Raw genomic sequence first — 13,408 nt, 5'->3', positions numbered from 1 at the left:
TCTGGGTAACAGGACCTGATCAGAGCCCCACAAATCAGCCCATCCTGGATTCCCTTAGGTGTCTAGTTTTAAAACATTTGCAGGTTTGGTAGGTTTCCCTAGGTGCCGGCTGAACTAGAGGCCAAAATCCACAGCTAGGCACTTTGCAAAAAACACATCAGATTTCAATGTAAAACTGTAATGTGTCCATATTGCCTTTCCTGTCGCGAGCATTAGGCCTACCCACAGAAGTGAGATACCATTTTTATCGGGAGACTTGGGGGAACACAGAATAGCACAACAAGTGTTATTGCCCCTTGTCTTTCTCTACATTTTTTCCTTCCAAATGTAAGACAGTGTGTAAAAAAGACGTCTATTTGAGAAATGGCCTGTAATTCACATGCTAGTATGGGCACCCCGGAATTCAGAGATGGGCAAATAAACACTGCTGATCAATACCTTATCTTATGCCCATTTTGGAAAACAAAGGTTTTCTTGATACCTATTTTTCACTCTTTATATTTCAGCAAATGAATTGCTGTATACCCGGTATAGAATGAAAACCCATTGCAAGGTGCAGCTCATTTATTGGCTCTTGGGACCTAGGGATCTTCATGAACCTACAAGCCCTATACAGTATATCCCTGCAACCAGAAGAGTCCAGCACACATAATGGTATATTGCTTTAAAAAATCTGACATTGCAGGAAAAAGTTACAGAGTAAAACGCTAAGAACAATGGCTGTTTTTTTCAGCTCAATTTCAATATTTTTTTTCAGCTGTTATTTTCTGTAGGAAACCCTTGTAGTCCCCTTGCTGAATTCAGAATGTTGTCTACTTTTCGGAAACACTTAGCTTTCCGGGATTCAGTGTTGTTTTCACACCCATTCCTGTCACTAACTGGAAGGAGGATGAAAGCACCAAAAAAGTAAAAATGAAGTATGTCCCAGTAAAATGCCAAAATTGTGTTGAAAAATGTGGTTTTCTGATTCAACTCTGCCTGTTCCTACAAGCTGGGAAGATTGTGATTTTAGCACTGCAAACCCTTTGTTGCCACAAGCCTTCTTCTGCAGCCCTTTTTTCCAATTTTTTTGAAAAAAACTAAATTTTAGGTGTATTTTGTCTAATTTCTTGGTCTCCTCCTGGGGGACCCAGAGACTCTGGGTACCTTTAGAATCCCTAGGATGTTGGAAAAAAAGGACGCAAATTTGACGTGGATAGCTTATGTGGACAAAAAGTTATGAAGGCCTAAGCGCGAACTACCCCAAATAGCCAAAAAAGGGCTCAGCACGGGGGGGAGGCCCAGCAGCTAAGAGGTTAAACCCAGACATACTGGCATGTGTGCTCTCATTCTGGCTCTGAGGATGAGTTCACGCACATTGTGTGACATGATATTCCCGCCACTAGCTCCTAGTTCGGATCTACTTGCGCCCCTGCTCGCTCCTCAGCACTCTCTCACTCTCCGCGCTTTATTTTGTGACTCTCTCGGTTCTCCCCCTGTTTCATGTTGTCTTTCTTCTTGTCTCGGCTGTCTATTTCTCCCTATCTCTTTCTCCTCTGTCCGTCTTTCATTGTTTACTTGGCTTATTATCTCTGGGTTTCTCCGACTCTCAGATTGTTTTTGCTTCATCTGTCTCTGATTGTCTTTTTCCTTCATATCTTACTCTCACTTAGGCTTCCTCCCAATAGCTTACATTCCTCTTTTCTAATGCTCCATCTTCATTTCTGACACTTTATTTCAGCTTTTCTTCCTGTTTTCCTTTTTTTCTTCTCTCTCTCGCCTGTCACGTTGTTTTTATCGCTGTTCTCTCGCTCGCGTACTCCTTCAACACTCTCACTCCGTCTATCCTGTGTCCTTGATGTGCTGTGTTTCGTTTCCTCACTCCCTTTCGCTATTATAACATGAGGCAGGCCCCATACGTTGTGTTACGTGCAGGTCTGGACAGTGAGCCACTTTGGCTGATTCGGCTGAAGGAAAGTGGTTTACTCCAGAGCCTTGGAGGGGTGTGGGGGTCACCTGATGAAGGCTTCATTCAGCACGGTGAAGGACGTACACGGAATGGCAGGGAAGAACATTTTGCTTCTTGGACAAACGCAGCCCATCTCAGCCACTCATGAACAGGTGTGCGTATATCTCAAAGGATGGAGGCGTGAATGTCCGTTTTACCTAAACACGTCCACCTGCCACTTGAGAGGCGGTATGGTTCCAAGTTCACTCAAGGAAGTCGGTTCCCAAAAATTCCAGCGGTGGAGGAGTGGCGCCCCACGCTTAGACCTAAAGGGCAAGTCGTGGAAACACATGTAAACGACGAGTCCGCTGTTTACTGTTTTGTTATGGTACTCCCAAGCCCAGATATAGGAAAGGCAGAGCCAGGGACACCGGACTTATATCCTTACGCAGAACAGTACGCCTATAGAATTCACAAGAACCCAAAATGGAGACTGAGCCAATACCCAACTGCGATTTGAAGGAGACCGGCAAGTTGAACGCTGAAAAGGCTAGAAGGTGCCCTAGCTGACTGAACGGTGCGCACAGTAGGACTTTCCTTGTCGTCTACCTTCTTACAGAAACAGGTCGCCCAGAAGAGGTCTCCAGGGACGCCCGTGCGAGGATAATCTGCGCAGGCGCAACGCGCTGGGGCTGCCCAGCCTCCTCCGCACTGTTGCGCAGACATCCAGAGGAGCAACTCTCGGCCCAGGTGCGCACGAGCTGCGAACGGAGGAAATATCGCACGCACCTTCCGCCGACGCTACCGTCACCTGCATAGCTGGGAAGCATGGGATGTTTTACTTCTACGAATAGCACTACACGGGAGGGGATCGTTACTCATGTCCTTCGGTGATGTGCAAAAGCCCAGGTGGAAATTCTAGCTGAGAAGCTGGACAATGTTACCGGTGAATCTTTGTGCTCCTGTGCGGGATGTCTGGACATCTACTGAACTGTCACGTGGAAAATTACAGTTAATTGCATTTGCGCCTTCATTCATTGGAGTGAATTTACGTTTATTGGTGTTATTTCATGTTTTACTTCAGCTTGTAGACCGCCCCTTCGTGTTTTTCTGCTAGCTATACAAAGCCCATTGCGAAGAAGTTGCGAAATGCAACTGGATCCAGTGGCAACCATCTGCAAATGGTTAACTGGAAATTCCACCCCTTGGAAATACCATGAAACTAAGGTGACACACAACCAATAAGATTTGTTGAAAACAAACACACCTTTTCTTTGACAGCTCCTTATTGTTTTGGACTGAGCTCGTCACAAGACCACGCGACATTTCAAAGTCTATTTATAGGGGGTGCGACTCACTTTGCCTTACATAGCGATTCGTTATAATAAAAAACGACCAGTTACCATATTTGAGCCAAAGTTATGTGCAGAAAAAAACCACAAGCCTCACTATGTATGCTTTATTTCTCGGGCAATATTTAACAGATTACGTATTAATGGTGCAGTGTCATGCGAGTGGGCGGCGAGCAGGTGAATTTACACATGCCACAATCTTCCAATAAAATATCGAGGACCTCTGTGGTGCAGCAGCGCAGTTCAGGAGTAAATACGATTATAGAGAGGTTGTGTTCAAGACAATTAATTCCCGCAAACGCGTTGTCCCCACCAGCCCCCTTCCCGGACACCCAACACCTCCCATCACAAACACCCACAGGGGCGTTGGGTGCGCCCTTCACAACTTCTGAATCAAACTTGGGTCTTTGGCACCCTTGCTAAGTGACCCAACAACCCCCCGCATCACTTGCCTCCCCCCCTTTGCCCCCCCCAACTCAGTGAGAAAGGGGCCGCTGGTATGGACTATACGGTACCGTTCTCTTAGAGCCAGAGGAGCCCGCGGACGACAAAACCTCTCGGGAAAACACACTGCCACACTGTTTCCGTACCTCAGGTACAACAGCGAAGAAGGCTGATACTAACTGCTTCATATTAGATGGCCTGTGAATAATACGAAGGGCTCGCTTTGGAATCGGTAAAGTCATTCAGTCCTACATCCTTCAGAGGTCGATAATATGAGAATCAACAAGTTCGGTAATCATTTCACCTGTTTCACATATACGAGTGTGTTCAGTAACTAGTTACTTTATATATATATATATATATATATATATATATATATATATAGAATACTTTTGAATACTTTTGAGCGACTCACCCAGGTTGACAAAGCTCATCACCATGTCGGCGTCGCTGAGGTAGGCGCTATCCTGAGCACTGCTGAGATGGCTGCCGCTGAGCAGGGGCTTGCCTCTGGGTGCGTGAACCCCCTGGTTGCCCGCCGGCTCGCCCTGCTCCAGGGTGTGGTAGAGGTCCAGCATAAAGAGCGGCGCAGAGTTGAGCCTTGGCGCCTGCTTCTGTTCGCCCCTGGCAGGGTGCTGCTGTGCGCCTTGCGGCCTGGGCCTGTGCGGCAGCCCCAGGACAGACAGGATCTCCCGCTGCATCTCCCGTTTCTCGTGGCTCTTCAGGCGCCGGTACACGAAGCCACCGGTCTGGCCCTCCTTGTTAGAGCCGCTTCTGGTGCTGCTGCTGCTGTTCACAACTGCTCCGAATCCAGCCCCGGCCCGAGAGGACAGCACCAAGGAGCAGGAACACCAGAAAAGCCCCCACCAGCGAAGACCAGTGCTAACCATGCTCCCCGAGGAAATCAACACGCAGCACGGCTAGATTATGAGGAAACTGGAAGAAAAGCGCTTATTTCCGGGAGCCAATGAACTATTTTTGGAGTTATTGAATTACTTTTTTCCTTCTACTTTCTCCTAACTCAAAGACATCAGGAAGATAGGGGGTTTACACCCTTTCTCCTTTTTTGGGCGCAAGTCATCTTTCCACCCTTACAGCCCCAAGGGGAGGGAGTGGGATAAAGGAAGAGGGACGACTCTCCCTTGATATATACTACTGCTGTAAGTGAAGGAATTCCCCCCAAGGAGCTCCCACACACTTTCATGAGTGGGTCACAGCTTGTGGCTTCCTCATGCTGGGTATCTTGAAGGGCTCTGCTCAGTTCACCACTCGTCCAATCCGAACTCTGCCCGCTTCTTAGCCTGGAAGTGAGATACACGATGATTATATACCGGGACCCCGCGCACCTCTGCAGGTAAAGGATTCCCCGCACAGTCGCGCGCTTCAAAGTCTGCGCTCCCCAACCAGGAGCGGTGTGAAGCCTGCAGAGAAATGTCAGCCCTAAAAAAGGCAAAATAAATACGTGCGCTTCCAACTCCACTAAGAAAAAAAAACATCCCACAGCAAGCTCCTCTTTCTTTTAGGGTCATAGAACTTTAGCTAGTGGAAAGTGAAGGCTTTAGCGACGTATGCGCCCTCTCTTTCCACCACATTCACTGGCCCGCTTCTTTTCCCTCACACTGGGTAGTAGAGGGGCATAATCTAGCTAAGCTCTTGACTGCCATCTACTGCCTATTAGAGGAATCACACCTATTTTTCCTGCTGAACGACCTTCCGTGATATACGTGTGCTTTATCAGTGAATTAAGTGGGTTGAAGAAGATGTGAGGAATTCTAAAAAGGGGCATGGCCAAAGAAGCATAACTAGGAACCCTTCCAGAGAGGCATGTCGGAAGGGCTAAGCTTTAAACACGCAAATCGACATGCTGTGCATTACGGTGTGTCACCAAATCAGCTTTTGGGGGCCTCTCTGAATTTTGTGTTAATGAATCCGGACAAATCATTCAACGAAAGACCTATGCCTAAATACATTGGCCCTATTGCCTTCGGCAATGCTTGTTTCTAGCATCAAATAAACGAGTAACGATTTAGTTGTGAATAATAAGAATTGAAATTGTTTGGAATTCCGAAAATATGGGACTAGAAATCAAACATTAATAAAATGAGTGCAAGAGTTAATGGTGTTCACATTGTATCAATCACTCCCGTTCTCCCCTTCGCACCACTTACCTCCACATCAGGGGTTTCCAGACCTTTTCAGTAATAAGAGCTACTTATGCTCAGTGGTAATCATTCTGAGAAACTCGTGTAGTAAGTGTTGTCATAGTAACCACCTCAGGCAAGATTACATTAGGGGTCACCCATGCAAGATTACCAGCAGTGATCACTCATTGCAGGGTTGCCACCACCAAGAGCTTTGTCCATCTGAAATTTCTCTGCATGAGTAACACATGACAGCATAGCTGCAATGTTAGTAATTATCTCCAACACTGTAGGAGTAATCACTCAAATATTAGCTTTAAATATGTTTGAGAAATTACGAGTTCTAAAATTACACACATTTCATTTCAAATACACATTTGTATTTACATATATTTCAGCCAAGCAAATGTTTTTAATTTAGCAGGCTGTGCTGCACACAGAAGAGCTACTTAGGGGTAGCTGGACATGCCTACTAGTACCTCACGAGCTACTCCTTGAGAAGCCTGCTCTACATTCTTTTGCTATTAAACACACCCTTTTCCTCCCTTCATCCTTCTGAAATCCTTCATCTGCATATGTCCCACATCAATGTTTTCTTCTTCAGCACTGTCTTAATTCTCTCCTACCAAGTACGTCCTTGCATCTCCTCTACTTCACCACCCAACAAACACAACCCACTCCAGACCTGTTACAAATGGCTTTTCTTTTCCTATGCTGGTGTCCGTATTTCAACAGCTGTGTGCCTCCTTTACACACTTTTGCATAATTAAAATTTACATATATGTGAACATTGATCTGTGCCCCCCGCAGAAAGGTTAAAGATTAGATGTGCATGCACTCTAAACACGTTTATTGCTTAGTGACAGCCACTGTGAGAAACTTGCAGTCATAAACACCAATTGATCAATGATTTTGCCTGCAGAGTTGAGGGCATGAATATAGGGCCTGATATCACCCCTTTGAGTTAGTTTTTAATTACTGCAGGACCCAGCCTCCTTAAATCAATGGTGGCTTATGAGTGAGTGTAGTCATTTTGAATTTTGAACTTTTAGCTGCAAGATATTTCTAGCCGTGCTAACTTTAAAATGAGTTTCAAGATTAAGTAGCCTTTAAGAAACACAATTCTCACTTGCAAAGATAGAAGCTTTTATCTGCCAAACATCATATTTTAAGATGAGAGTCATCTTGTATTCTGAAATATTACTTTTTTTAACGGGGATATTCGATTCCTAATTGGCCAGGAAGACCATGAACTTCCAGACATTTGTTTTATTGTATTATTGTGTTTGTATACTGCACTAGTACCCAGGAGTTTCAGAGAGTTCATAGGGCAGGGAAGCCAAAAATAGAGGGGACCAAGATCGGAGACAGGGTCTAGTGCAAATGTTTGGACGAAGCAGTGGTCATGGTACTTGCAAAAAGCAGCCTCACGGCGGAGGCTTGAAAACACGAGTGAAGGAACATTTCTATCTAGTAGGTACCGAAGAAAGGTGGTTCTAGGGAGCCTACCTGGGGCATCTGGTTGGGTGGTAAAGAGAACAGTCACGGCTAGACAGGCCTTTTGTTAAACCAGCATTTACGCCATGGGTCGGAGCCCTGGGAGGCCGGTCTTGAAAGCCCAAGGCCGCTTTTGGTGCCTCTCTCACGTTCTCTTGCTCCCGGAGGTTAATTCCACAAGCACCGGCGGGGTTCAAGAGGGAGGGAGAGAGCGGTTAGAGAGAATGTAATCAGAGAGAGAAGGGGAAGGAGGGAGAATGGATGGATGGAAAGCGAGCGCTGGAGAGGAGACAAAGAGAGCTGGACTGGTTTGAGCATTTTTCCTAGGGCTTCCTTTGGTTCCGCAGTCCGGCCCACAGAAAAGCTTGTATAGGTACTCTGCTGTCCCACCTTACAGTTTTATATAAAAAGACAATAAGCCCTGTATGCAAGCTGTGGGTTGAATGCTGATCCATGTGCAATCAGGAGTTTTCATCTATCACAACGCAGAGTTCTATGATATTCATCATACCATCTTTTTCCACCGACAGATTTTGGCAGGTCAAACCTAAGGAAAATTCTCAAGGGGAAATGACCCAGAATAAAGGTTAAAGATGCAGAATTTGATGCATTAAATACCGTTTCTTCATGCTACCCCTCATTTATATGTGGAAACGGTGGAATAGGAGGTATTTACCTTTGTGTAAATAGCTCACTCTGGGCTAACAGTGTTTATCAGGTGCAATAAATACCTCACCATTCCCCCATTTAATCAGAAACGGTGCCTAAGAGCCGAATACAAAATGCCATATTAAAAGCAGCCAGGAGAGTGACATCAGTGTTGGTAGAATGAAAGCAGAGACTTTTAACCTATGGATGAGCTTGGTATCAATCTTGAGTTATTTACTGGAGCACATAAACAGAAGTAACAGCAGTCGCAGTGGAGTAACTACGATATTTATTAATGGAGCGCATAGAATAATGTGAAGGAGGAAAAAATGAAGTAAAACTGACTATTGAAACCTATTTAAACAAATCCTGGGATGTAATCTAGAATATGGGACAGGCAACAACAAACCTATGTTAGGGGAATATCATTTTCAATCAGAACTAACCATAACCTCCAGTTATCACTGTTGAGTAGCAATAACTCGAGCAAAACATCTACTCGAGATTTCTAATTACATACAGAGTACTTACCACAAATGTCTTCCAGTGGAGTTTGCTCTTATTTTTGTGCTGGGTGACAACTGTATACTCCTTTGCAGAATTTCATGTGATGTGCTTCGACCTGGATAATTGGATGCGGTGGCAGCTGAGTATTTCACAAAGGCAAGGAGGGTAGTACATTGGAGCAAGTAAGGGATGTACACATTATTCATGTGTGGGATAAATGACAGTTAAAGGTTAAAGGTGACCCCATGGTCGCAGGCCAAACGGTTTAAGGACCAGGAGCCACAAATATCATGGCATTCACAAAAATAAGAGATGAAAAACACACCAGGCACATTGTAATAAGAAAGCTCTAGGAATACATCTCTAACTTCGACAAGATTGTAAAACAATTCCAGGCGTAATCATGGAAAATTATCGCAGTTGCAGGTTTACCAGGACTTCTTTTTATTTATTAATTATTTACGTGTAGAATTTCCACCAGGCGGAACTTTTAGTATGTGGAATTGTGAGGCAAGTGTGCATCTGCATCTGGGTTGCTGATCGATTGATGACCTGAAGAAGACTGACTTGGTTGCTGATCCATACTGTGGAAAGGTAGCTATGGCAATGGGACATTAACTTGTGTGCCTTTTCTTTCTAGGTACCAACTGCGCTGTTTTATAGTTTTTCTCCTAGATAGATGTTTTTCTAAATTCACGTTCCAAACTGTTTTTGCATGAAGTCCCACATGCCAGTTCTAATCTGTGTGAGGTAGGGTTCCTATTCTGAGACATTGACATATACGGTGACAAATGATTGATGGACTGGTTTGCTGAACTCTGCTATTCATGTTAACACATTCTTCTTTATTAGCTTATGTTGTGGCATTAGAACACATGTTTTCTCAAGTATTGATTAGAATATGTTATTGGTGGTCATTAATGAAATAATCTTGAGTGAATTGAATAAAGTTTGATTTATCCTTATGACTTAGTATTGTAACAAATAGGGAAATAAAAATTGATAAACGTAGGAATTGAGTTGTAGTTATTCATGAAATGTTGACGCTATTTACTGATGATTAACGTTTTTGCTTATTGATGGTCATCGATTATTACATAGCTAGGATACTCCACGCGAATCAAAAGGTTCATCGACCTACACGCGTCTCTTTGTAAGTTTACATAAAAAAGGACCAGGCAAGCTAGCAGTTTTTGGTAGCAGCTTGATGGTTAGTTTCCTTGGAGAACTAGTTATGTGGTGACCGGTGGTTATGGTGTTAGTTTAAATTAGGGTTAGTTATTCATTTTATGAGGTTTGAATTTTTTGTTTTCTGAAATGGTAATTGTAGCAAAGAAGATGCCCCCTTTAGCCCATAAATGACTTTCCCAGATCCTGGATCCCGCTAGTAAAGTTGGGTATGTTCTCGGCGTTCTAGTGATAGTGTGAAAGTGGTAGGTTGCGCTTGGAAAGGCTTATGCAAATCGCAGGTGAATTGTGACGTTTGTGAGGGAAATAGGGGGTCTGCGTACTCCAGTTGAGGTTTAGAAGGAGTGTGCGTACTCCGCAGTATGAGAGTAAGGAAGTCGTCAAACTTCATATGTGTGGGACGCATTGTGCTAAAAAATTGTCCACGTGGTTGTTGGTGATGTACGGACCCCGCGTGGTCTAAGACTCTGGAGTATATTGACAAGTGTAGGAGACACTTGGGTTTATGTTGTAATCTGTCTGATTTAGTAGGTTGATCGGGGGTGGTCAACAAGTCGGGGTGTATGAGTTAAGTAAGTAAGAGAACATTTTCAACTGAGATTTGCCGAGTCCTATGTGCACCAGGACAGACCCATTGATCAGTTCAGAGTGAAATTTGTGGGTCGAATTTTGCTTGCGAATGTGGGAGACTGAGAAAGAGGGATAGCTGCATGAGCGAAAGGGCCATCAGTGAAAATCCGTAAGGTCTCTAAAGCAATTGTGTACCTTCCTGTAGTAAACCAGCTAATTTGTTTTTAGTTATTGTTTTTTTGGTTAGTGCTCACAATAATTTTGCATTAGTTTCATGTGAGTTGAAGATTAGGAGGACAAGCCGCAAGACTTTGTCAGCCCTGAGTGTGACATCAGAGTGAGCCGCGCTGGGACAGGTTGGCTAGTGAGAAGAGTCACGAGCGGAATGGCAGCCGTCCATAAGAGGCAATTGGTTGAGAAAGCGGGTGAAGGGAATCCTGGAAGTAAAAGTCATTTCCTTATTGAATCGAATAAAAACAAAAGAGAAAGATTACGTTTTTCAAAGCGTTTAGGAGTGCCATGAAGGGTGATAATACATTAAGGCAACTGTGGGGGAGCCAGCCCCATCAGAAAATTCTCTGGCATTTATTGTGATGGAGGAGCGAGGTGTCACGCAATGTCTTTGGTTAAAGCAGTGGGGCAAATTGACAGAGAAACAAGGAGCTTTAGCATTTCCAGAGCATGGAACGTTTAACTTGAGAATTTTGGATCAATTGCGAATGACATTATATGAGACAAAGCCACTTCAGAGACCAGCACAGTTTGAGGCATTAGCCGTTTGGGAGATCATAGCAAGACAGCAGCAAGAAATGAAATTCAAGAGGAGAATAAGGAAGGTAAAGAAGTCTTTAGCAGAGGCAAGATGGGATTGGGAACAGAAGAAGTGGAGAATGGTGACATTGCAAGGTGTTAAGTTGTTTCCTGCTATCACAGAGGAAGATGAGTCAGAAGAGAAAGAGGATAATAGCAAGAGTGATAAGAGTTCGTCAGGGGGTAAGAAGAAGAAAAAAACATATAGAAGAAGAAGATTCAGATGTTGAGGACCTTATTACTCAGGTGTTGAGGGACCGACCTCCACCATATGCGATACATGAAGGGGGACCAAGTACTAGTTCTGCTCCAACTGCCCCAGCTCAAGTGTCGGGGACAGTGGGGCCAGTACAACCAGGTAATGGACAGTTACAAGGGGCAGTACAGAGTACTCCTAATGCAGTGACTACTTCGGTAGTCCAAGAGCAGATGCACCCACCACCAGGACAGAGAATTTATCTAGGGGTACCAATTCTCAAGACAACCTCAAACCTAGTGGTTCCTACGGAGCAAGTGATTCTTAGGCTGATGCTAATACAGACTGAGCCGATTCCAATGTTGTTGCCTCAGGCACAGCCACAGGGTTTGCCGAAGTTCACACCAATGACAGGGACACAGTCAGAGGTGACACCAGTGATGAATCAAAATATGGGAGTAGCCCTTCCACAACATGCGGGTGTCAGAGCTGCACCCAATGCGATATCCCTGCCGATTACTGTTGGTCCAGCGGTACCATTGTTTGTACAGAATAAGTAAATTGCAGGAGAACAGGGTGAAATGTCACAAAGCCGCGTGAGGAGGGGGGTGAGAGAACATGTGCAGGTGGTTTCATCTGTGGGTCAGACCTTTGATGGATTCAGGCCATTAATGGACCTTAGCCCACTTGTTGCGCTTCCAGATGCCGTAAATGGCCAGAGTGCAAGACAGAGCTTGAAGCTTTTGACACCGCAAACTCCAGGTGCAGTGATGTAACAGGTGCCATTGCCAAACGCAAGTAATATTTCATTACAGGGATTATCAGCACAGCAGTTGAATGAGTGGTTAGATAGTCTGAATTCCCCTCAAAATACATCCAAGGGTGAACAGCAGATTGATCGTGTAAGGCTGGCTACCGAAATAACCAAACTAGTTGAAGGGTCAATGGGAGTGAATAGGTTAGAATCCTATACAGAAGAAGAGCTGAGATATTTGTGTCCGAGAATTACGAGAGAAGTGGGCAAGATACATCAGAAGTTGGCAGACTTGGCAGATAAACATGACATAGAAATTGAGAAAACAAAGCACTTGAAACGAAGCTACAGGTTACATTTGGAGGCAAAGGATTTTAAGCACATGAGGCCAGCAGGGATGAAAGCGCCGCTCAAAGAATTATTGCAGTGTGCTCAGATTTGGGGAGCATTAGAGAAGTGGGAAGGCAGATGGGCAAAGAAGAAGGATAAACAGAAACAAGATTCACAAGAAGGGTCTGAAAGCGTTCAGAAAGAAAAAGATCCAGTTTACTAATGAGGAAAGTTCCAGGAGGGCAATCTGTGCTCGTTCCTTGGCACAGGAGTGATATTCTGACATTCACAAATGATTAACCAAATCTGAGAGAGAAATCCGTTGAGTGGTACCAACAGACAGATACATTTCTGAAGCTTTTGAAATGTCTGTGGGAAGACTTGAATATTCTGTTGGAGATAGTAATGCCAGCTGATTTGTGGGTTGAGTGCAAGAGAGCAGTGGACTGGCAGACGAGTGAACCAGAAAGCAACAGAGTTACAGGTGCACCATCACCTGAAGTGATGAAACATTATTATAAGATGATTGAATTCCTGAAGAAGAGAATCTCACCTAAAAATATTGATTGGCATAGAATTGACAGGACAGTGCAGGAAGTAAAGGAGTCGATACATACATACAATGAGAGATTGTTGAAGGTGTTCAAGGAGTACAGTGGTAAGGAAGCGATTGAGCTGAAAGACATCTTGCACTTTGTGTTCAGTTTCATGGAAGGATTGAGACCTGAAATAGGTCAGATGATTAAGGCCCTCATTACAACCCTGGCAGTAAATAGCGCTTACCGCCGTGCTGACGGGCGTCAAGATACCGTGGAGGAAATCCGCTACAGGTATTACGACCCACATCTCATAATCCGCCACAATACAGACACCCACATAAGTCCGCCACACCAAAGGTCAGTGATAAACTGGTGATAGCAAAACCTACACCGTCACGCCAACAGGAGTAAGTCCACAGTATCACACCCCACGAATCAACGCAGCGGTCTTTCAACTGTGGTAATCCATTGGCGGTACACACCACAGCGCTCAAAATACACACAC

General features: G+C 44.5%; 1 protein-coding gene across 1 annotated transcript in view; it reads right to left on the bottom strand.

Annotated features, from left to right (window-relative positions):
- Positions 1-5,339, bottom strand: part of BMP6 (bone morphogenetic protein 6) — a 571,121-nt gene extending 565,782 nt beyond the window's left edge. The window contains exon 1 of the mRNA XM_069217123.1: positions 4,139-5,339. Coding sequence (XP_069073224.1) covers positions 4,139-4,613 — 475 coding nt within the window. The 5' untranslated portion in view covers positions 4,614-5,339. The remainder of the gene's footprint in view (positions 1-4,138) is intronic.
- Positions 5,340-13,408: the final 8,069 nt, after the last annotated feature.

This window comes from Pleurodeles waltl, chromosome 2_1 (assembly GCF_031143425.1).
Source record: "Pleurodeles waltl isolate 20211129_DDA chromosome 2_1, aPleWal1.hap1.20221129, whole genome shotgun sequence".
In the NCBI taxonomy this organism is placed as follows: domain Eukaryota; kingdom Metazoa; phylum Chordata; class Amphibia; order Caudata; family Salamandridae; genus Pleurodeles; species Pleurodeles waltl.
This window is presented reverse-complemented; position numbering and strand designations above follow the sequence as displayed.